The sequence below is a fragment of the Vicugna pacos genome, chromosome 8, assembly GCF_048564905.1.
Source record: "Vicugna pacos chromosome 8, VicPac4, whole genome shotgun sequence".
Taxonomy (NCBI): domain Eukaryota; kingdom Metazoa; phylum Chordata; class Mammalia; order Artiodactyla; family Camelidae; genus Vicugna; species Vicugna pacos.
This window is the reverse complement of record NC_132994.1, coordinates 31,277,848-31,302,355: the sequence shown is the minus strand read 5'-3', so window position 1 is coordinate 31,302,355 and position 24,508 is coordinate 31,277,848. Positions and strand designations below refer to the sequence as shown.

Sequence of the window (24,508 nt, the reverse complement as noted above, 5' to 3'; positions counted from 1 at the left end):
GAGGTCGTGTACCACTGCGCTCCTGGAGGTATGTTCCCCAGTAACACACAGGGGTTTGAACCACTGGGTGAAGAGGTACTGCTGCCTCATTTATGATTTGTAAATCCTGGACCAGTCTATAGGTCCCATCTTTTTTAATGACCTGAAGGATAGGTGTATTGCAGGGGGGTTAACAGGAGTTAGGAGTCCACACTGTAAGAACTTAGAAATTATTGGCTGAAGGCCCTTCCTTGCCTCAGGTTTTAAAGGATATTATTTTCGATTAGGGAACCAGATGGGATCTCTGAGGCAGATGACCATGGGAGCAGCCGTCTTTGTCGCCCTGGGATGCCTTGGTCCCAGACAGCAGGATTAATTTTAGTCTCCCAGGCCTCTGGGTCCAGAGATCTTTCTCCTTCCCCAGAGAGCAGTAAGAGTTGTAAAGAGGTGGAAGTTTGGGGATTTTCTCCCAGGATAATTCGGGTTCCCAACTTGTAAAGAAGACCTCGGCCTTAAAGGAGGCTAGGACACTCTGGCATGCATAAGAAAGAAAGTGCGACTGAGCGTTCGTCCCATAAACAACAAAGGGAGTGAAAAAAGAACCTTAAGGTCGGTTTACCTGTGACTCCCATGACGGTACAGAGTCTAGAGAAGGGTCCGGAGAAGGAAGTTAGGACAGAGTAGTGGCCCCAGTATCCAAAAGAAAAGTTACTGTCCTACCTGCCACATCCGTTTGTACCTGCGGCTCCAGCCCAGTGATGAGGATCTGTTGCACTGGGGCTGACTTGGAGGGGGCTTTTTAGTCCCGGACAACCATTTGCAAGTCGTAGGCCAGTTCTCCCCCACGGGTCATTTGGCTCAAAGGACAGAGGGCCGCCCAATGACCCTGTTGGCTACACTGAAAGCAGGCAGATCTTGGAGGTTTGTCCCTCTAGGGACATTCTTTGGCTCAGTGACCACGTTGCACTGGCACATGTTGCACTTACTGTTGGACTTACCTCGGGCTGTTGGGGGCCGAGTACGTATGGACAGTGGCTGCCCTTGAAGGGCTGCAGTCATCTGGGCAGGCCTGGCCTCCTTCCTTCTTTCCTTCCCTGAGCCTTGGCCTCTTGCACCTGATCTTGATTTATAAAAACTGTAGCAGCAGTGGTTAGCATTTCATCAAGAGTTACTCCAGGTTCCTGGATCACCTTTTGGAGTTTTTGTCTAATATCAGAGGCAGACTGAGTGAGAAATTTATCCTTTAAGATGATTTGTCCCTCATATGAGCTGACGTCTAAGTTAGTGTACTTAGTAAGTGCCTCCGGGAGCTGCTCTAAAAAAGCAGTGGGGTTTTCTCTGGGCTCCTAACAGCTAACACCTTAGAATAACTGATAACTTTCTGTCCGGCTGCCTGGAGCCCTGCCTTAACACAGATTTAAAAATGGTCTCTTTCCCACTTTTGGTTAAGGTCATTATAGTCCCTTCCAGGGTCCACTGGGGGAACAGCTGTTTCCCCCGTGGGGTACTTATTAGACAGATGTGGACTGTCTGCATATTTTCTGGCTTCTCTGAGAACGCTTTCCTTTTCTATGTGAGATAATATTATCCTTGGCCAAACCTTAACACCTTTCTGGGTGAGATATGTGCCAGAGTGCGGTGTTGAAATGCCTCTGTATTTATCTGGGTTATCTGAATAGCTTCCCAAATCAGTCTTGATTTGTCTCAGTTCTACCAGAGAGAAGGGCTTATATATGAATTGAGGACCAAATTCTCCACCTGTTTCTACCAGGGGCCAGGTCTTAGCTATCAAAGGTAATGGAGGAGCTGAAGGCAGTGTCTTTCCTGAGTATGAGGGAAACAAAGAGTATATGGTATGGACAGCAGAGCGGGAGGTTTAGGAGAGTCCCCCTCTCTAGGGGGTGGCGGGGATAGTAGGTTATTAGATGTAACCGTTACCTGAGTAGGAGATCATTGTTGTCCCTCAGTAAGTAAAAAATATGAACATATGGTGTTTCAGACCATTTGCCTTGTCTCTTACAGAAGAGTCAAGCTGGAACAAGATGGTTGAGTTTATGCTCCTGTTTATAGGCCATGCTTCCTCGCAGGGAAGTCGATGTTGTGGCCAGGCAATATTACAAAGGAATATAAGTGTCTTTCTTTTGAGGGTTTGTAGATTAAAATGGTCCCAGTTGGCCAATATGCAGCCCAAAGGAGTCCCAGCAGGGATAGACTCTTGGTTTCCCATCTGAAAAACAAGGGTAGGATACAGGGGGATTTTCAGAGCTTAGCGTCCTAAGGTGAAAAGCCCATGGACTAACTGGTCTGATGTTTCAGCTTCTGTCCACAACCAGATGCATCCTAGAGGGTAGCCATGAATCAGCAGTGCCTAGCGTCCTAGGATCCTGATTCGGGGATGGGAACTGATGTCTCAGCCTCCACTCCAGAAAGGGGGAAACGGCCACAGTCTTACCATGTGCTTGGGTATCTCTGTGGTCTGATTGGAGTGGCTGGTCACCCTACCACACCTTGTATTCTCAGTCCAATTGCCACAACCGGCCCCAGGAGCTGGCCTCAGGGAGGGAGAGGGAAATGAAGGAGGAAAGATTAGGTTTAAGCACGCCATCTGAGTCATGGCACCAAAATTAATGTTACTGGAAAAAAGGGAGATAAGAATTACCTCGGTTCTTAGTCACCTGAAAAAAAAAATTTTTTGAATAGACAAAAAGCGTGATATAAGCAAGATTTTTTATTAGTGAAGTAAAAAAAGTAGTGAAAGATAGTCCACTCCCGAGAATTGGGAGCGGGCTAATCCAAGAGAGAAAAATGTCGCCGTTCCCTCATTTTTCCTGTTTTTAGATCCTGGTTTCGTGATTGATTGACAGCTCAGGTCCCTTATATTCTGGATGGTTCCTTTCCCCTTCCTCTCCCGCTCCCAGTGCTCATTTCTATCTAAACTACCTAACAAAAGCATGGAAATGTTTGCTGAGGAATGCTAAATCTAACTCTTCTGCTTTCTTTGTTCTAGATTTTCTACCCCAGCAAGGATGGTACAAAGATTCCAATGTTTATCGTGCATAAAAAGGGCATAAAATTGGATGGCTCTCACCCTGCTTTCTTATACGGCTACGGCGGCTTCAATATATCCATCACCCCCAACTACAGGTGAGCACGGCACCTTGGGACTTCAGCGCGTCTCTGATCTTCTCCAGACAGCTGGGAGAAACCAGAGAATGGTCTGCCGCGTCGTGCTTTTCTAATACATTTCAGTGTATATTTCAGGCTTCTTGTTTTCAAAGAGAGGCAGGATTATGTGTCAACTACCTGCATTTGGGGCCAGAAATTTCAGGATCATTATAAGTTAAATCTCGTTAACCTTGTGTCTTTCAGTGGAGTAGGTTGTTTGAGGCTGAGGCTAGCTGCCGGGCTACTGAAGGTTAGTATCAAGTGAAGCCTTGAAGAAGGGAAGCTCCCACCTCAGTGTTGGCATTCGCTACCACGCTCCTGCCCCTCAGGGAATGACTTTTCAGCCAGTGATTCTGTTTTTCAACAGAATAGTCTTAAAGTAGACTCTAGTAGTATTCAGCCTACATATATTTTTTGTATACTCTATTACTTCAACTGTTTTTTAAACTTTTTCTGATTATCTCCCAATAACTATGTTCAGGGAGAAAAACCAATTATTTTCACATTTACAGTTGATTTTAATACCTTATTCATGGTGTAAAATGACATTTGCTTTGCACAAATTTTTAAAAATTTTCAAATTTTGAGCACTTTTTAATAAGAGTGCTCTGCTGATAGCAAGTGCCCAGCCTAAGGCTGGTAGGAAACTGCTTCATCTCAACTATCTCAGATGTAATGAAGTATGAAACATGGTCCCCCTATCAAGTGGGTTGTTGCCAAACTGTGAACTGCTTTGAACATCTGGGCAGAGTTCGGTTTTATCCTTTTGTTAGTGAAGGGTTAGAAGAGTCGATGAGGGTATAAAATGATCATATAGAACAGTATTTCCAGAAGATTTGTGCAGCAGCATCATGAGTAAGTTGAAGGGAAACTGGCAGTTTCTGTAGAGACCATCAGAGGTGCATGAAGAATGTTGAGAGGGGACCACACGGGTGTCTGGTCTGATCAGCTGCTCTCCTTCCTTTTCCTCCTCAGTATTCAGGAAATTAGCACTAAGACCATCTAGAGCCTCAGGCTGCAGAAGCCTGCAGTTTCCCCAGCTACTAAAAGGAAGAATGATAATCAAATTTTCAGAAATAGTTCTCAAAGCAAAATTAATTTTAGCTAACAGCAGACAGAAAAATAATTGTTAGGGTCAGAGTGGAAAGAGGAGGAGAACAAAATGCAAACCTTCCAAAGAAGCTCGGTGCTGTAGTCTTCTCTGTTTACTTCTAGAAAACGCCCTGGGCACTCCTTTCTTGTTTTCTGGTCTGTGTCCTTGATCTCTCCTCTCCCTCACTCCTACCTAGTTTAACATCTAAACTTCTGTAAAACTGGAAAACCTGTGTAAAATTCTTATTTCAGAAAGAGCTTTCTTTTTTCCAACTTGAACAATTTGGAGAGCAATTCTGGGAAAATGGTAGCAGGGGCCATCACCCGATGTCCCTGCAAGGACAGCACCATTCACACCAGGTTGTGTCACGGGGGCTGGAGTGTTGGGTTCCTGTTTAGATGATACCACATGTGGAGAGTGTGCAGGGATCCTTTTCTGGCAGGGTGGGGGTGGTGAGATGAGGGAGATAGCACAGTCCTCACCAATGGAAGGTTAACTGTTTTGACTATTTCTCACCTCAGTGTGTCCAGGCTCATCTTTGTGAGACACATGGGTGGTGTCCTTGCGGTGGCCAACATCAGAGGAGGTGGCGAATATGGAGAGACATGGCATAAAGGTGAGGTGTTTTCTCTGCAGACAAATACGGCACAGGCAAAGCAGTGTTTGAAAAAGCCAAGGGTGTTAAGAGCAGAAAGGCATTTTGGCGAGACAGATGAAAAATAAGGGTGCTTGCAGACACACTGCAGGCACCGCTCCCCCTTTAAATTTTAACAACTGTCTTTTCACATCTTACTTTCCTTTGCAGTCTCTTTTAATGAAGTACATAGTTTTCAGAAGCATCCCCTATAGACTGTAATCCATTTTTTTCCAGCAATGTATGGGGTACATTCTTGTCTATCACTGTCAGAAGTGAGTCTGGGGGATACTTTTCATTTTTATTGCATCTCCTGTTAGCCAAACAATGCTTTACAGCAGGAGCCAGGCTATCTCAAGACAGACTGCAAAAACAAGTCATTTTCACTTGAAAGAAAAGAGCAGTCCTAATGGAGCTTTCCTGTTCCCAGTTTGGGCATCTTTGTGCTCGTTTTCTCTGACCTTCCCAACATTGCTGAGAAATGGCCTCCTCCGAGCATTGCTCCTGGGCCTCTATCCTGTGCAGGTTTTATTAAACACGAGAACTCAGCCATTTTTCTTTTCTGTTTTTTAATGATTCAGTGCCTGTTCTCTGGCCTCCTGAAGCATGTATTCTAGTTGATTGAGGAAATTGCTTCTGTACTCAACTTTATTCCCCAGATTATCATTCTTTTAAAAATACTATGACAATTGTTATTTTTAAAGCCCTCTCTTCCTTTTCTTCATATATGGAGCACACCCCCTCTCCTAGGCTTTTGTGTATCTGGAAGTTTTCACTTACCTTGTTCCTTTGTTTGGGGGAGGACGAGGTGGGAGGCACCGTCACCACCTGCTTCTCCCCTCTCACCATCAGCTGTCACGTACAGACGTTCGGTCGGCCACGTCTGCCGAGACAAGGGCGGCCCCCAGTGCTTGGGCGCGGCCAGCAGCACCAGGTGAGAGGGCTCTTCTCTGCCTTCCTGAGGCCAAAGGCTCTGGTTTCCTGCATCAAAAATCAGCAATGAGGAGGATAGATCAGTAAAGAGATTTTTCGTGAGTACTTGTTAGGAGTCAGGATGTGGGAAAGGCCAGGCTTCCCAAGGGATGACATCAGACAGCAAGCTATTTGAGCATCTTAGCAAGGATGAGTGTCCCTACTTAACACACAGGCCCCCCCAGTCTCCCAGCCATTGTTGGGCCCCCTGCTGCCAGGTGTCATCCGCAAAGACTTTATCAGTTGTCATTGTATTTGAAACAGCATAAAATTCATTGTATAATTTTAACTTGGACCTGATATTAGAGTTTAATTACACTCTAATTAAAATCATACTCTGGAACTGATACTAAGAGATGACTAGTACAAAGAAAATTAAAATCTCTGCATACCATGTGTTTGATTTACATCCCAAATCCACATGCTAAGTCTCGACCCCTTGACTCACCCGATTTCCTAATTTGAAAAAATATATATATACATATATATATATGTATCTGTATAGACTACAGACCCTGTGGCCTTCTCTTCAAAGAACCCGGGGTCTTAGCCATAAAATTCCTCTGGTTATGAAGTGTCCACCATGCTCTGATGGGTAAGAGTCTTGGTCAACTCTTTCTCATCTCTGTATTAATTATAACCAAGTTATTATCTAAAAGCCTTTGGAAAGGAGTTTGCAGCTTGACTGAGGCTAAAAGTTGGTTACCTGTCTTTAAACTGACCATAAATTTTCTCCTAATTTAGGCAGCAAAGGGGCCTGAAATGGACCTTTTCCAGATAGACCATAGCATAGTGAACATTGATAAATCTAGATTCCACTCTGTTAATTGAGTTTAAAATTTAATGCTCTTTAAAAAATAGTCATATACCCAAAATGATATTATTCCTGGAAACTAAGTAATCCTAGCTGTTCTAATTCACTGATAATTTCTTATTAAAAATCTCAATAACATTTGTTTTGCTATAAAAAAAATTTCCTCAGTAGCACTACTTCGTCTTTAATTGAATTTCTACAAAAGGGGTTAGTCTCAAATATCTAATTAGATCTGTGTCTGCTTTTTGTTCATTTCATAAGCAGCTGTTTCAGACATCCGTTCCTTTGAGGGCGTGACTGACTTTCGGCCTTTACTTTTAGATATGCCAAGACCTTACAAATGCTCGTCTCTTTAAGTAGTTTCTTTGTTTGGCTCTATACGCTAGAGTGACTTCTGGATGAGAAAGCCCAGATTCTTTGGGGAGACGTTTGAGATCCTCTGCACTCAAGACTGGAGAAACTGTAATGGGCTGCTCTGTGTAGCACCACCTCCCCATCTACTTAAGTTCTTTAAATAAGTAACTCAAGGGCAAAGCCGGAGAGCTTAGTTCTCGTAATCACTTCCCTACCTCAAACTCTGGCGAAGCAGAGGGGTGACAAGTGCATCTCTGCGCAGAGCATGTCCATCCTCTCAGGGAGGGGTCTGTGCGCTCAGCCCCATCCTGGGCTCAAGGAGGACTGACCTCTGCTCCAGGAGGACTGACCTCTGCTCCAGGGCTTGTTTCAATTTTGAGTTCAGCTCCTCCCAAAACACAGGTTCTTTTTGATTACATGCTTTCACACTCTCATTGTTCTCTGACACCGTAACAGATTCTCTCTTCCCTTTGGGACATTTGCTTGTATGTTCTAAGAGTTTCTAGAAAAATACAAATCCACCATATGGATTAGCAGTTGTGGTACTGATGGTGAATTTCTACAGTGCATAACAAAACTCAGGCATTTTTCTAAATGAGTTGATCAATAGTTGAAACTGGGGGTTATAGCTCAGTGGTAGAGCACGTGCTTGGCATGCACAAGATCCTGGGTTCAATCCCCAGTACCTCTGTTAACGGAAAAAAAAAAAAACAGTTGAAAGTATGTCCCCTTTTTTTTTTTATGTTGTTAATTAACTGTCTTGCTTTGGCATGTTGTAGGTGGTATCCTGGCCAACAAACAGAACTGCTTTGATGACTTTCAGTGTGCTGCTGAATATCTTATCAAGGAAGGTTACACGTCTCCCAAGAGGCTGACTATTAACGGAGGTTCAAATGGAGGCCTCTTAGTAGGTGAGAACTGGATTTACTGATCTTACTAGTTAACTCTTGGGGTTTTCAGATACTCAGTTTACTTTGGCTCATGGATGGGAACAGTGGTACAAAGAAAGGAAAACCCATCTGCATTTGGGCATCTAATAAATGACATCTAAAGACACACAGCAGAACCCACATTATACCAGCTCAACTCATCATAGCCTGAAAAGCTGTCCCTCCTCCGAGCTCTTCCAAGCTGGACCACAGTTCTCACCTTCCCTCCCTGGGGTGGGACCCCTCTCCCCACAAACTGGATCCACAGGTTTCTAGGGTTCAGTCAACATAGGACTGAGCCTGATAATGCCAATCTGACTTTGTTACCCAGAACTTGTAAGCTGTGATCATCGTGAAACATTTGTAATACTTGCACTATGTGATTCTACGTGATGCTAAATGCTGTGAGTTGCAGAGAGGTAGGTCATGAAAGAAAATGAGGTGCATACAAAGACTGATCCACAGCTTAATACTAATGAAACAGCTCACAGTAATAGCTCGCACTTGCTGAAACCTTGTGTGCCAGGCCCAGTGCTGAACCCTTGACATGCAGGCAGCCTGGGAGTTGGGGATGGTATTATCCCCATTTGACAGGGGGGGACACTGGGGCACTAAGAAGTTGAGTAGCTTATCTAGTGTGATGGCAATGCTGGGGTCAGTGCTTAGGGCTGTGGCTTTAGAATCTGCTCTTTTAACCTCTGTGTGGCACTGCCTCCAAGTAGATGTTCCTAATTTTTGGTAGTTCAATTTTACTGTGCTTTTTGTCTCTCAGCAGCACTTACTTTGTAATGAATGTTGATGGTGGGCCTGAACTTTCATTGGTGGGGTCCTACATCCAATGTCATGAGGATATGAGGGGCCATTGTACAAACATAGATTAGCACAAACAAACTCAACCTAAAATACACATGATTGACAATTTTCAGAGTTTTCAATCCACTGTTGTTAGGGGATATTGACACATTCAGTCAGTTTCCTTGTCTTTGAAATATCCAGACTTGTCAAAACCTGAATTCCTATCCTCACTTTTTATCCCAATAGAAAATTTTCCCATGGAGGTAAAATATATATGTCCAAAATAATTTCAATTTCGAAAGGGTAGAGATGGCAAAGTAGAAAGCCCCTGAGCTTGCCTTCTCCCACAGGCACACGAAAATTACACCTGTTTACAGAACAACTATATATGAGAACCACCTGAAGACAAAACAGCAAAGGTTTTCCATAACTAATGATATAAAGGAACCACAGTGAGGCTAGTAGGGAGGGGCAGACACATGGACCTACCACATCCAGTAAGTGACCCAAAACGGGAGGAGAATGACAATTGCAGAGGTCCTCCCTAAGGAGGCAGGGGTTCAAGACCCACATTGGGCTCTCCAGCCCCAAATTCCTACACTGGGAAGATAAGCCCCCAAAACATTAGCCCCCAAAACATTTGGCTCTGAAGGCCAGTGGGGCTTACTTTCAGAAGAGCAGGAAGGCTATGGGAAACAGACACTCCACTCTTAAAAGTCCCAGCACAGAGGCAGTAATTTGGGCAAAAATTTGAAAAGAGTAATCTTGGAGAGTATCCCAGAGAGTCAGTCAGGGGGCAACTGTGGGGACACAGATGCTGGTGGCAGCCATTTTGGAGTCCTCCCTCTGGCTCTTAGCACTCCACCCACCAGCAGACTGGCATGAGCCATGCCACAACAGAAGGGCCCTACATAGGCGACACCTCTGGAGCATGTAACTCTGGTCACATGGGAGTCTGTTTCTGGGCCCCACAGGACACCATCTACATAAGGCTACTTCTCCAAGATCAGAAAACATAACCAGGACACCTGATACATAAGAATAAACACACAGCATTAGGCAAAATGAGAAAGACAAAGGAATATGTTCCAAACTAAGGAGCAAGACAAAACCCCAAGAGAACAACTAAGCAACATGGAGATAAGCGATCTGTCCAAGCAGGAATTGAAAGTAATGATCATAAAGATGTTCAGCAAACTTGGGAGAAGAATGAATCTTTACAAAGAGTTATAAAGAAGAGCCAAACTGAGTACAATAACTGAAAAAATACACTAGAGAGAGTCAGAGGAATGGATCAGAGAACTGGAGGACAGCAGTGGAAATCACCCAAGCTGAAGAGAAAAAAGAATTTTAAAAAATGAGGATTTAAGAGACCTGAGACATCATGCAGGCTGACATTTGCATTATAGGGGTCCAAGAAGGAAAATGGAGAGAGAAAAGGGCAGGGAACTTCCCTAACCAGGGGAAGGGAAAGACATCCAGGTTGCAGAACCACACAAAGAAATCCACACCAAGACACATTGTAATTAAAATGGTCAAAGTTAAAGGTAAAGAGAGCAGCAAGAGAAAAACAACTAGTTACTTACAAGGGAACGCCCATAAGACTGTCAGCTGACTTTTCAGCAGAAACTAGCAGGCCAGAGGGAGTGGCACAATACAAAGTGATGAAAGGGAAAACTCTGCAACCAGGAATAGGCACATAGCATATGAGAGACTCACTTCACGACATAAGGCATATAGTTGGGTCTTGTTTTATTATCCATTCAGCCAGTCTGCTTTTGATTGGAACATTTAGTCTGTTTATATTTAAATTAATTGTTGCTACGTGTGAACTTACTGCTATTTTAAAAATTGTTCTCTGGTCGTTTTTGTTCTCTTCTTTTTTGCTCTCTTCCTCTGTGATATGATGACGACCTTTAGTGTTATGTTTGGATTACTTTCTCTTTTTTGCTTGTTATCTGCTGTAGGGTTTTGTTCCTGCTTATCATGAGGCTCTTTATTTGTGATGACTTTAAGCTGATGATCTCAAATTTGAACACTTTCCGACAACCCTGGATTTACATTTCCCTCTGTCATGTTTAATGTTTTGACATCATATTTTACAACTTTTTGCTTTGTGTATATAATTTGACTACTGCTGTGGATATAGATGATTTTACTACTTTGTCTTTTACCTTTCTTACTAGCTTTGTAAGTGGTTGATCTACCATCTTTACTGTATATTTGCCTTTACCAATGAGATTTTTCCTTTTATAATTTTCATATATCTAGGTGTGGTCTTCCTTCAACCCCCCCATTTAAAGAGGTCCCTTTAACATTTCTAGAGCCAGTTTAATGGTCCTGAACTCTTTTAGCTTTTGCTCATCTGTACAACTCTTGACCTCTCTTTCAAATCTGAATGACAGACTCCACAATAGTAGTTAAGTAAGTTCATACCTATCAACAAGTAATTTAAATATAAATAGACTAAATGCTCCACTCAAAAGACAGATTGGGTGAATGGATAATAAAACAAGACCCAACTATATATGCCTTATATAGTGAAGAGAGTCTCTTATATGCTATATGCCTAAAATATATATCTATTCAGATCCAAAATTACTCTACAGATTGAGAGTAAAGGGATTAAAAAAACAGTATTCTAGAAATGAATGAAGTTGGAGGAATAACCCTCCCAGACTTCAGACAATATTACAGCACTACAGTAATCAAAACAGCATGGTATTGGCATAAGAACAGACATGGATCGATGGAACAGAATAGAGTGCCTACAAATAAACCCAAAGACCTATGGTCAATTAATCTTTGACAAAGAGGCAAGAATATACAATGGAGAAAAGACAGTCTCTTCAGCTAGTGGTGTTGGGAAAACTGGACAGCAGCATGTAAATCAATGAAGTTAGAACACTCCCTCACTCCATTCACAAAAATAAACTCAAAATGGCTTAAAGACTTAAACATAAGACAAGACACTATAAATCTCCTAGAAGAAAACATAGGCTGAACATTCTCAAACATAAATCTTAGCAGTGTTCTCCTAGAGAAGTCTACCCAGGCAATGGAAATAAGAGCAAAAATAAACAAATGGGACCTAGTTAAACTCATAAGCTTTTGCACAGCAAAGGAAACCATAAGCAAAACAAAATGATAATCTACAGAATGGGAGAAAATATTTGCAAATGATGCAACTGACATAGGCTTAATTTCCAGAATATATAAACAGCTCATACAACTTAAAAAAAGAAAGTCCAATCCAAAAAAGGACAGACCTAAACAAGCATTTCTCCAGTGACGACACACAAATGGCCAATAGACATACAAAAAAAAACTCAGTATCACTAATTATCAGAGAAATGCAAATCAAAACTGCAATAAGGTATCACCTCACACCAGTCAGAATAGCCATCATTCAAAAGTCCACAAATGATAAGTGCTGGTGCAGGTGTGGAGAAAAGGGAACCCCACTACACTGTTGGTGGGAATGTATTTGGTGCAACCATTATGGAAGGCAGTATGGTGATTCCTCAAAAAACTAAAAATAGACTTACCATATGATCCAGCAGTCCCACTTCTGGGCATATATCCAGAGGGAACCCTAATGCAAAAAGATACGTGCACCCCAGTGTTCAAAGCAGCAGTATCCCAGTCATCTGTCAATGGACATATAGGTTGCTTCCACATCTTAGCTATTGTATAAAGAAGCTGTGGTATATTTATACAATGGAATACTTACTCTGCCATTAAGAAGAAGAAAATAATGCCATTTACAGCAACATGGATGGACCTAGAGATCGTCATTCTAAGTGAAGCCAGAAAGAGAAAGAAAAATACCACATGATATCACTCGTATGTAGAGTCTAAAAAGAAAAAAGAGGACACTGTGAACTCACCTAACAAAACAGACTCTCAGACTTAGTAAACAATCTTACGGTTACCGGGGGAAGGGGGGGAAGGGAAAAATTTGGGAGTTTTATATTTATGAATGTTAGCCACTGTATATAAAAATAGATTTTTTTTAGGTTTTTTTTTGCTAGAGATTAATTCATTAATTTTTTTGTTTTATTTATTTTATTTGGGGGAGGTAATTAGGTTTACTTATTTATTTTTGACAGAGATACCAGGAATTGAACCTAGTATAAAAGTAGATTTTCTTTAAAAAGTTTCTTTTGTATAGCATAGGAAACTATACTCAATATCTTGTAATAACCTTTAATGGAAAAAAATATGAAATGAATATAAGTACATATATGCAAGACTGGGACATTGTGCTGTACACCAGAAATTGATGCATTGTAAGTGACTACTTCAATAAAAAAAAATAAAAATTTTAAAAAGTATTCTATGCAAATGGAAAACAAAAAGAAAGCTGGGGTAGTAATGCTCATATCAGACAAAATAGATTTAAAACAAAGATTGTAACAAAAGACAAAGGGCATTACATACTGATTAAAGGGGTCAGTACAAGAAGAGGATATAACATTCATATTTATGTACCTAGCATAGGAGCATCTAAACATATGAGACAAACATTAACAAAGGGACAAATTGAGAGTAAAACAATAATAGAGGACTTTAATACTCCACTTGCATCAATGGATAGATATTCCAGACAGAAAATTATTAAGGAAACACTGGCTTTAAATGGTACATTAGACCAGATGGACTTAATTAGTAGATAGATTTAGAACATTCCATCCAAAACCAGCAGAATACATATTCTTTTCAAGTGCATCTGGAACATTCTCCAGGATAAATTATATGTTAGGCCACAAAACTCATATGAATAAATGTAAGACTGAAATCACATCACACATCTTTTCCAACCACAACAATATGAGATTAGACATCAACTACAAGGGAAAAAACTAAAAAAAAAACAAACAAAAACAAAAAAATGTCTGAAGGCTAAACACGATACTACTAAACAATCAGTGAGCCACTGAGAAATCAAAGAGAAAATTTTAAAATACCTGGAGACAAGTGAAAACGGAAACGCAGTGATCTAAAATCAATGGAATGCAGTCAGAGCAGTTCTAAGAAGTTTATAATGGTAAAAGCCTGACTGAGGAAACAAGAAAAATCTCAATCTAACCTAACACCTAAAGGAAGTAAAATAATGAAGATCAGACCAACAATAAAGACTGAAAAACAACAGAAAAGATTAAAAGAGCTGGTTCTTTGAGAAGATAAACAAAATTGATAAACCTTTTACCAGACTCATCAAGAAAAACAGAGCCCAAATCAAATCAGAAATGAAAGAGAAGTTACAACCAAGACCATAGAAATGCAAAGGATTTTAAGAGATTACTATAAACAATTAGGTATACCCCAATAAAATAGTCTAGAGAAATGGATAAATTCCTAGAAACTTACAATCTCCCAAGACTCAATCAGGAAGAAATAGAAAATATAAACAGAACAATTACCAATAATAAAGTTGAATCAGTAAAAAAAAATTTTTTTAAATCCCAACAATCTTGTAATAACCTTTAATGAAAAAGAATATGAAAATGAATATATGTATGTATATGCATGACTGGGACATTGTGCTGTACACCAGAAATTGACATATTGTAACTGATGGTACTTTAATAAAAAATTAATTAATTTTAAACAATAAAATAAAAATCCCAACAAACAAAAGTCCAGGACCAGATATCTTCATGGGTGAATTCTCCTAAACATTTAGAGAAAAGTTGACATCTATCCTCAAACTGTTCCAAAAAATTTAAGAGGAAGGAATGCTGAACTCTTTCTGTGGGGCCAGCATCACTGTGATATGAAAACGAGATAAAGACACCACAGAAAAAATTACAGGCCAGTATCACTGATGAACATAGATGCAAAAATCTTCAAAGTATTAGCAAACCAAATTCAACAATACATTAAAAGGATCATACACTATGATCAAGTGAGATTTATCCCAGGGATGGTTCAATATCTGTAAATCAATGTGATACACCACATTCAAATTGAAGAATAAAAATCATACCTCAATAGATGCAGAAAAAGCTTTTGAAACCAAATGTCCACTGTATCCATTGATAAATTAATGGGTAAAGATTTGGTGTGTGTGTATGTGTGAGTATTATAGACACAGGGTGGAATATTCTCTTTTAAATTGGGGGTTCCCATATCCCCCTCCTCAGGTTTAGTAATTGGACAGAACTCAGGAACGTACTTTTCTTATGTTACTGGTTCGTTATGAAGGACAGAGCTCAGGAACAGTCGGATGGAAGAGATGCATAGGATAAGATACATAATGCTTCCCCACTGAGACTCCCTCTGGTGTGCTGGAAGGAGGCAGGAAAGCTTGCGGGCTGTTGGGCAGGTAATTTCTAATGGTTTCATTCTGTGCTCTCAGAAGAAAGGCAGCCAGGGTCCTGAAAGCACTTAAGTTTTGTTTTGTTCTGTTTTGGTTTTGTTTATGTAGATGTTTAATGAGGAACCACTTTCTCCCTTTTCTATCTTGGTTTTTAGCTGCTTGTGCAAATCAGCGTCCTGACCTCTTTGGTTGTGTTATTGCCCAAGTGGGTGTAATGGACATGCTGAAGTTCCATAAATACACCATTGGTCACGCCTGGACCACCGATTACGGGTGCTCGGACAGCAAACAACACTTTGAATGGCTCATCAAGTAAGGTTCCCCTATTGACACATCTTTATTTCTAACAGTTTGATATCAGAATACTGAACCTAGTTAAAAGCATAAGCGTTTGACACTCTGTCCCCTTCAGTGTCTGCTATTTACATGTAATTTACTGCGGAAGTAGGGTACCTGTCTGTCTTCCCTCTTTTGATCCGATCTTTAACAAAAAACAAACTACAAAGATGTGATAGGCAGAATTCTAAAAGGTACCCTTCTTCCCCAGCAAGATTCCTGAGACCCCTCATTTTTCAGTCAACCACTAATCTAGGTACTGCTTTGAAATGACATTGCAGATGAAATTAAGGTTAGTGATCAGCTGACTTTAGAATAAGGAGATTATCCTGGATTATCCTAGTGGGCCCAGTCTAATGACATAAACCTATAAAGGCAGAGCACTTTCTCTGGCTGGAGTCAGGGAATGTGGCAGAAAGGGAGGTCAGAGAGATTGGGAGCATGGGAAGGTCTCATCCTGGCAGTGCTGCCCTCGAAGGTGGAGGAAGGGGGCCTTCAGGACCTAAGAACACTCACCAATAGCCATCAAAGAAATGGGGACCTCAGTCCTACTGCCACGTGGAACTGAATTCTGCCAACAGCCCAAATGAATCTGGAAACCAGTTTTTTTTCTAAAATGCCCCAGTAAGAACCCAGCTAGACGCCTTGATTCCATCGTGTAGAGACCCAGGGCCAGAGAAGCCAGTTGAGCCAACCCAGACTTCTGACTTACAGAACTGTGAGATGAGAAACCTCTGTGTTCTTAAAAGCTGCTAAATTTGTGGTTACTGCAACAATCCAAAACTAATTTTTAAAAACGGTGTCATTATAACTTACATGTATTTTCTAAATGAAGAAATAAGGAAGTGAAGAAGAACATAAGCAAGTACAGTTAGACTTACTTCGTGCTCTCAGTATAACCGCGTGTGATGTGAAACTACAGGTTGCGTTATTGAAATACTCACATCCCTCAACTACTCGGGTGGTTTTAACACTGAGAAAATGGCAGGCATTGAGATTCTCAAGACTGCGAGCTACACTCCTTTTTGGCTCATCACTCTTTACTTCCCACAAGGAGGGGTTTTGGATTCTCATCAGCAGTATTTCAGAAGTGCCCTTGGAATAGCACGAGAAGCCTGTCTTCTGTCGCCTAAAAATTTTCCAATAACTTGTTTCGCAAGTCACGTTTTTCTTTCATTTTACATGCTAGCTGTTTAGAGACTGAATTTTTTTTTAATTGAATACTTTTTAAAACTACTAAATTCTGTTCTGTAGAGGGAGGGAAAGTTTACTTGAAAGCTACTACTTTTAAAATACACAAATAGCCTCATTGACACAGACGAGAAAAAGCTGAATATTTGAAGAAGGTACATACGTTCAAATTAACTTAGAGAAAATACACACTTGAGGGGATAAGTCCCATGTACAGTCAGTTGAAAATACTGAGTTAATTGTATATTGAAGGCAACAAAATATTCGATGGAACCTAATAACCTCTAAAACTAAAGCAAAAGGAGAACATTCTAAAATTTTTTGCTCTCAAGCTGTCTGTGATACTATCTGACTTCAGTTTTCCAACCCAGCACTCACAGGACTATTTCCTCTTACCTGCTGTGGAGGGTTCAATTCGGTATATTAAAGGGTCTATGCCCCACCCCCCAAAAAGGTCTAGATTTCCAAATTTGCGAATGGCTGGGATAAATCAAGCCTGAAAGTTTTTTTCCTGCAGAACCTCTCAGAATCTGTAATGTATAAATGTGGCACGTGCATGTTGGAGCAGGGAGAGGTATTAGCAAACGGAACTTTCCAAGCTTGTTTCTCCCATAGGACTAGCCTGCCCCGGGTTCCCCGAGTGTCAGACAGGAAGTTAGCACCACAGAAGACCCGGGTTCTCCCTAAGACTGCCAAGCCGAGCCTGGAATAAAGATTATTTTATAGATACTAAACAGGCAGAAAGCTGCTGTCCACTGGATTTCAAGCTCTTCAGCAAAAGAAAGGCCTGCACCTATTATACGCACAGTCGGGGGTTTAAAAGGACAGTCAGCAGAATGGGGTAGGGAATTAAGAGGTGCAAACCACTATGTATAAAATACCCTATGAGGATATGGTGTAAAACACAGGGAGCAGAGCCAGTATTTTACAATAACTTTAAATGGAGTATGATCTGTAAAACCACAGAATCACTATGTTCTGTAGCTGAAACTAATATAATATTGTCAATCCACTATACGTGAACTTTAAAAGCTTTTTTCCATGTGAAAACAGAAGGACAGTCAGTCCACTTCGTAGCAATTCAGTCAGTCTGAAGAATACGAGAACAGTCAACTCCGGGCAGCCAGTGTGCATGTAGTTGGGGTCATTTCAGCAGCCCTGTGAGTTTGGCTCTTCCACAGTCGTTCAGAGTGGGACTCACATAAATGACACAGCTCCCAACAGCCCTGGCCAGTCCGGGCCCCGACCGCGATGCAGGTGAAGGTGGGCCCGTAGACCACACAGCCCTGTGCCCACCAGCCCCCTTGATGATCCTGCTGGACACACAGCTCTGCTGTTCACATCCGGCCTCAGGCAAGTGCCTTTGCCTTTCAGATACTCTCCGTTGCACAACGTGAAGTTACCAGAGGCCGACGACACCCAGTACCCGTCCATGCTTCTGCTCACCGCCGACCACGACGACCGCGTGGTCCCGCTCCACTCCCTGAAGTTCATCGCCACCCTTCAGTACATCGTGGGCCGCAGCCGGAAGCAGAACAACCCCCTGCTCATCCACGTGGACACCAAGGCGGGCCACGGGGCCGGGAAGCCCACGGCCAAAGTGATAGAAGAAGTCTCCGACATGTTCGCGTTCATAGCGCGGTGCCTGAACATCGACTGGATTCAGTAACCGGCTCGGCCCACCCTCCTCCAGCCACAAGACCTCAAGGGCTTTCACGCCGTTAGAGCCGAGAAACCACTGGGCACGACGCTTCCCCACACGAACACACTTCCTGCCCTCACGGGCTGCAGTTGAACAGAACTGCTGCGGGGATTTTATCTTTTCTAGGCTTCTCCTTTTTAGCAGGCCCTTGGCGTTTCTTTTTCCACCCTGTGCAGGCACATGTTTTAAAAAAGGAAAAAAAAAGGCATGTTTGGGTAAATAGCTAAATGGCAGCCAACACATTGTGGATATTAGATTGCTGGGTTGAGTCGTGGTCAGGCATCCTTCATCTAAAGCAGCTCAGTGAAATGTGCTTCTATAACCATAACCAGTATATCTTTAAATGAATGTGAGAACTGTTCTCATGAAAGACTTCTTTGCAACAATAATAAATGTTATTTAAGAGTGGGAGGCTTTATCTCTAGTTCCTCTGTGTTGAGGGGCAAGCCCAGAAGTGCAGGCATTCTGGATCACATCCCTTTTTGGTGGGAATAAGCACTTTGCTTTCCACACAAGTTAGTTTCCAAACAGTGAAGTCAGAGGATGTTCGTGCTGTGGAGAAGTGGGGTGCATCCACGCCAGCTTCCTCCTTTGTGGCTGATTAGACATATTAACCACCTGGTCAGCTGATAATCTCACCCAGGGCTCTTCTGGTTTGGATGCCCCCTAAAAATCAATGGACCTGAAACTTCAGATTTTTTACCTGTTTGTCTCTCAGTTTGGTGACAGAGTATTCCTGAAATAAGAGTGCCTAGGATATAAAACTAAGAGACCATATGAGTAAACTCTCCAAACTTATCTTACAGTCAGGAATTCCAGCATTTGCCAGGCTGTTCTTCCCCTCCACAGACCACTGCCTGGGTATAGAAATAGCCATGCTTTAAAAACAGTTTTGATGTCTCCCTCGCCTTAAATCCTCCAGAAGAGGATGTATCATTGCTCAAACTATTGTCCATTTAAAAAAATTAAAGCATGTATTTTAACATCTCATGAAATACTGTTCCTCTGGGCAACAGTTTGGGGGATGCCAGTCTAATTTATGAGAAGAAAACAGTTTCTTTGTCTTGCTTCATCAGGTATCACAAAAATAACTACTATTTTGTACAAAGTAGTTTAACCTTAAAAAAATAGTTTAAAAGGTTTCTTCATTACTCTGATAGCTTGTTCTTTTCCAGGTAAGTGCTATTTTCCAAATCATCCATATTTGTGCTTTTCTTTAGATCTCTACCTCTCAAACTGTGGTCTAAAATCAGACACACTATTTTTTGTCAAGCTTATCACTATATAAAAGCACAAACATGGTTTGGCTTTCTCGAGTCATGTTTTCAATTGCTGGTGGTTTAAATAAGCACTGTATCTAATGCAGTTGTCATCAAACATAGGATTCATTATAAGCCCCCTCCCCAACCCCCAGAGAAAAGTGAGCCAGTAGCTAGCAGAGTGCTTACAGAGGCTGACATCACCGCCATCTGCCTGGAGAGGTGCTAACACTAACTGCCGTGTAACTGCTGACCAGCATGGCAGAAAAAGAAATGTATTTGCACAGACAATTGAAAGGCAGCCTCTATGCTAGACGGGCTGGGTCATTCAAGGTGCAGGCAGCTGAGTTGTACCCATTCAGTCCAGAGCATTTTCATGTTTGCACAGAATCCAGCCGTACCTTCCCCCTGAGGTCTCCCACTTAACAGCAGGAAGTGGAAGCACTGTGTATAGAGTCTAGGCTTCCAGGGAAGTCAGTCAGGCCCGGGTTCTGATCCCAACTCTGTAACCTAGTACCTGGTGACCATGAGGAATAAACAATACACTTAGAAGTGCCTAGTGTATAACTGGCCTCCGACTGTGAGTTCTCTTTCCCAAGCTAATTTTCTTTTCTATTTTTTAGACACCATTACTGTGGTATGATTCCTGTACAGTAAACTACATGCATTTCAGATGTACAATTTGATGAATTTTGATCAATGTATACACCTGTGAAATCACCACCACAATCAAGCATTTCTGTCACTCCCCAAGAGGTACAAATTTCAAACTCCTGATTTATCCCTTCCCACCTCCTGTACCCCCTGGTTACCGTAAGTTTGTTCTCTGTGTCCAAGCTCATGTTCATATCTAGATTTTAGCTGGACAGCTGAGCCCACAGACTGAAGGTAGCCTTTTTAACCTTAAACACTGGATGACTTGGAGGTCCTCCCCAGATCTCTTCCCTACTGAAGCCACCCTCTGTCCTGGGCTCTGCCCATCTACTCTGTCTTACGTTGCTTTACGTTTTAAGAAAAAAGCTGCATACGTTGCCCGGGTGGTTGAACTGCCTTGTCACAGGGCTTTGCTGAACACGCCACAGAGCATTCGCTACCTTAGTAAGATAACGTCACATGTATGATGTTTAATGTGTACACATCTGGAATACTGTACAATTTTTAGATTAGTCATGTTTCCTCATACTCCCACTAAAGCTCAGGCACTTACACATAGATGATGCTGCTAGTATGAAAGGTTGAATTTCAGCTAAGAAAGCCTGTCACCAGTCTCTCCATATTTACCACATAAGTTTACCCGCCTCAGGGAGTTCCCCAGGGCAGACCACAGAGCCAGTGTCCAGAAGGGCTACAAAGCCTCAAAGGTGAGTTAAGGCCAGGCTGGAAAGCTGTGAGGGGGGCTGTGAAAAAGCCACGGTCAGACTCTAAGCGGTAGTCAGGCAGGCCAGTGGGATGAGGGCTGAGGCCAATGAATAAGGAACATTTAGCCGTATTTGCATCTATTCATGCTCTAGGGGCTGGGAGTGCAACGAGAAAAAGTCCTGCCCTGATGGAGTTGGCACTCCAGGAGGAGGAGACAGATGATGAACGTTGCTCAGTCCCCTGTGTTCTGATCACTCGGTGTGTGTGGATATGTTTGTCCTCATGCAGCCTTATCAACCGTGTGCTACCCTCACCCCCATGTGCAAAGGCCCAAGTTCCCCAACCAGGAAGTAAGCAGGCGGGGCAGTAACCCTGATAGCTGGACCCTCGACACTGCTCTCTTACCCACTAGTCTAGTAAGAAGATAAAAGCAAGAGGGTTCAAGATGGTGATGTAGGAGGGTCCTGAACTCACTCCTTCCACGGACACACCTGACAGCTGCTTACAGAACAACGTCCTCTGAGACAGAGCCACAAACTAGACAGCAGCTCCTACACCTCAGGTGAATGAGAGGAAAGCCACGTCTGGGTAGGAGAGGGTAGGAGAGTAGGAGACTGGGTAGGAGAGGCTGAGACACTGGCCATACGCCCCAGCCCTGGCCAGGCCAGTGCAGTCAGGAGGGAACCCACAACCCCCAGCTGCTCCCTGACGAGCGAAAGGTTTGGACCCCATGTCAAGCACCCCAACTTTTAGAAGATTTGTGTCTAAAAGACAAACGTCTAAAACATTTAGCTTTGAAAGTCAACAGGGCTTGTGTGCATGAGACCCACAGTCTACAGTGAAGGAGAAACTTTGTTTTGTTTTGTGCTCTCTGGTCACATTTATAATTTGAAAAACAAAATTCTAATATAGAAAATTTTAAGTTTTTTTTTAGACCTACTCTCAGCAACTTTCAGATATACAATACAGTATTACCAACTACAGTCACCATGCTGTACATTATATCCCCATGACTTATTTATAATTGGAAGTTTGCACCTTTTGACCACCTCCACCCATTCTGCCCAGCCAGAGACAGTTCTTAAAGGGCTCACGTGGACTCACCCGGCTTCCCCCCGCAGGGCCCAGTGGAGAGGCAGCCACCAGCAAAGCGCCTGGTCTTTCTGTGAAAGACACTTGTGTGCTTATCTTAAAGCTGTGGCCTGAGCGGCAGGATTCTAATTTAACACACATCTAGAAGCCTACTAGAATACTCTCCAAAGGCCACAGAGCTGGCGGGGCCATCTTCACACTCTCCCCTCTGCCTGGCTCCAGGTCACCATTATGGTGACCTTGTGCACACATCTGGTGCCCTGGTTTTTGTGGCTGCCACCCAGGGGACACCCCTTAATCACCTGGCCCTAGTGGCCAGTAGGTACCATAGGATGGTAGCAAATAGAGAACAGTTCTTATCTGGCTCCCCACCCCAGGGCACAGCACAGAGACAGCACAATGAAATGCACTGCAAGACTTTCTGTGAATGAGGTCTGTTTCTGCAGCGGTAGCCCGAGGGGCAAGCTTTTAGCCAAGCACACCTAAGGGCCCACTGTAATCCTCTCCAGAGATCAGGAAGGTCGGTGGGTGTCGTCACCCTCTCCCTCCGTCCTGCCCCAGCTCACCAGTGTCTCCAGGAGACTGTCCACGTCTGCTGCCCCGACTTTTGTGGCAGTGCCACATCCCTGACCCTGGTGGCCAGCAGGGCTTGTGTTCATGGGACTTGTGTTCGTATGTTAATGGCACAGCAAACAAAGGAACAGTTCTTAACTGGCTGTTACCTCAGGGCTCAGGGCAGAGAGAGGAGACAGAAATGCCCATCTCCAGTCTGGCCTTAAAAGAGCTATATTTGCACACTTGAAAAGCTGCTGCCTAAGGGTCTGGCTTCCAACCAGCCTGAATCTAGGTGCTAACTGAGATCCTCCCCTTTGGGACCCTGAGAGATCTTTGCACACCCTCAACTCCCAGAAGCCACTAAGAATACAGTCAGCTGCTTAGACAATCATGAAGGTTTGAGACAACCAAGAGCTAGAGGAAGGTCAAACAATAAGGTTCATCTCCTACATAAGGTCCCTTCTTCAAGACTGGGAGAGGTGGCTGTTCTAGCTAATGCATAGAAAAACAGAATGTCAAGGAAAATGAAGGAACAAAGGAATATGTTCCAAACAAAAGAACAAGGTACTCAACTGGAAACTTCAAGAGGGAACCACAGCGCGATGGTAGGAGGGGCGTGCTAGCAATATAATTAGGCCCCATACCTGCCCCCCCCAAGGTGGGCGACCCACAAGCTGAAGAATGATTAAGTCACAGAAGCCCTCCCACAGGAATAAGAGTTCTGAGTCCCACGTCATGCTCTCCAGCCCAGGGCTCCAGCATTGGGAGGAGGAGGAGACCCCAGGACATCTGGTTTTGAAGACCAGTGGGGCTTGACTCCAAGAGCCCCACTGGACTCAGGGAAACAGACTTTGCTCTCTTGGGAAGTGTACACAGAATCTCACATGTGCCAAGTCCAAGGGCAGAGGCAGTGATTTCATAGGAACCTGGGCCAGACCTGGTTCCTGAGGAGGTAGGGGATGGCTGCGGCTCACCCAGGGGACGTAAAAGCTGGTGGCGGACATTCGGGAGTATTCATCTACATGAGCTTTCCTGGAGGCTGACATCTTGATTGGATCGTTAGCACCAAGACCTAGCCCCACCCAACAGCCTGTAGGGAAGCCTCCGGCCAAACAACATACTGGGTGGGAACACAGCCCCATCTGTCAGCAGACTTCCTGAGCCAAAGGCCTCTAGACACAGCTCTACCCACCAGAGGTCCAGGACCAAGCTTTACCCAGCAGTGGCAGGCACTGACTCCTCCTGCCAGAAAACCTGCATAAGCCTCTAGTCCAGCCTCATCCACCAGGGGGCAGATACCAGAAATAAGAAAACAATAATCCTAAAGCCTGTGGAAGGAATCCACAAAGGCCAGACTCTACACTGGGACCAGCTGGCCCCTGGCCCTTGGGTGACAAGAGAGGAGTGCACTGCTGGGACGCACAGGACATCTCCCACAGAGGACCAGTTCAAGGTTGAGAAATATAACTAATCTACCTAAAAATACAAGTAGAAATATGAGGTGGCAGAATAATATCTTCCAGGCCAAGGCACAAGATAAAATCCCAGAAGAAGAAATAAGTGATGAGGAGATAGGCAGTTTATCCAAGAAACAGTTCAGATAACTCAAGAGGAGTATAGATGCTCAGAGCAAAGTTTTTAGCAAAGAGGTGGAAAATATAAAGAATACCCAGAGTTGAATAAAATTACTAAAATGAATAGTACACTAGAATCAACAGACTAAATGAGGCAGAAGAACAGATCAGAAAGCTAGAAGACAGACTAGTGGAAATCAGTACTGCAGAACAGAAAAAAAGAATGAGAAGAAATGAGGATAGTTTAAGAGAACCCTGGGACAACATGAAGCACACTAATTCTCACATTATAGGGGTCCCAGAAAGAAAGGACCTGAGAACATTTTTGGAGAGATAATAACTGAAAACTTCAACTTGGGAAAGGAAACAGCCATCCAAAT

At 43.0% G+C, this 24,508-nt stretch overlaps 1 protein-coding gene across 1 annotated transcript in view; it reads left to right on the top strand.

Annotated features, from left to right (window-relative positions):
- PREP (prolyl endopeptidase) overlaps nt 1-18,700 on the top strand; it is a 114,948-nt gene extending 96,248 nt beyond the window's left edge. The window contains exons 11-15 of the mRNA XM_072965692.1: nt 2,987-3,123; nt 4,759-4,853; nt 7,791-7,922; nt 15,216-15,372; nt 17,962-18,700. Of these exons, the coding sequence (XP_072821793.1) occupies nt 2,987-3,123; nt 4,759-4,853; nt 7,791-7,922; nt 15,216-15,372; nt 17,962-18,256 (816 nt within the window). The 3' untranslated portion in view covers nt 18,257-18,700. The remainder of the gene's footprint in view (nt 1-2,986; nt 3,124-4,758; nt 4,854-7,790; nt 7,923-15,215; nt 15,373-17,961) is intronic.
- The last annotated feature ends 5,808 nt before the right edge of the window (nt 18,701-24,508 follow it).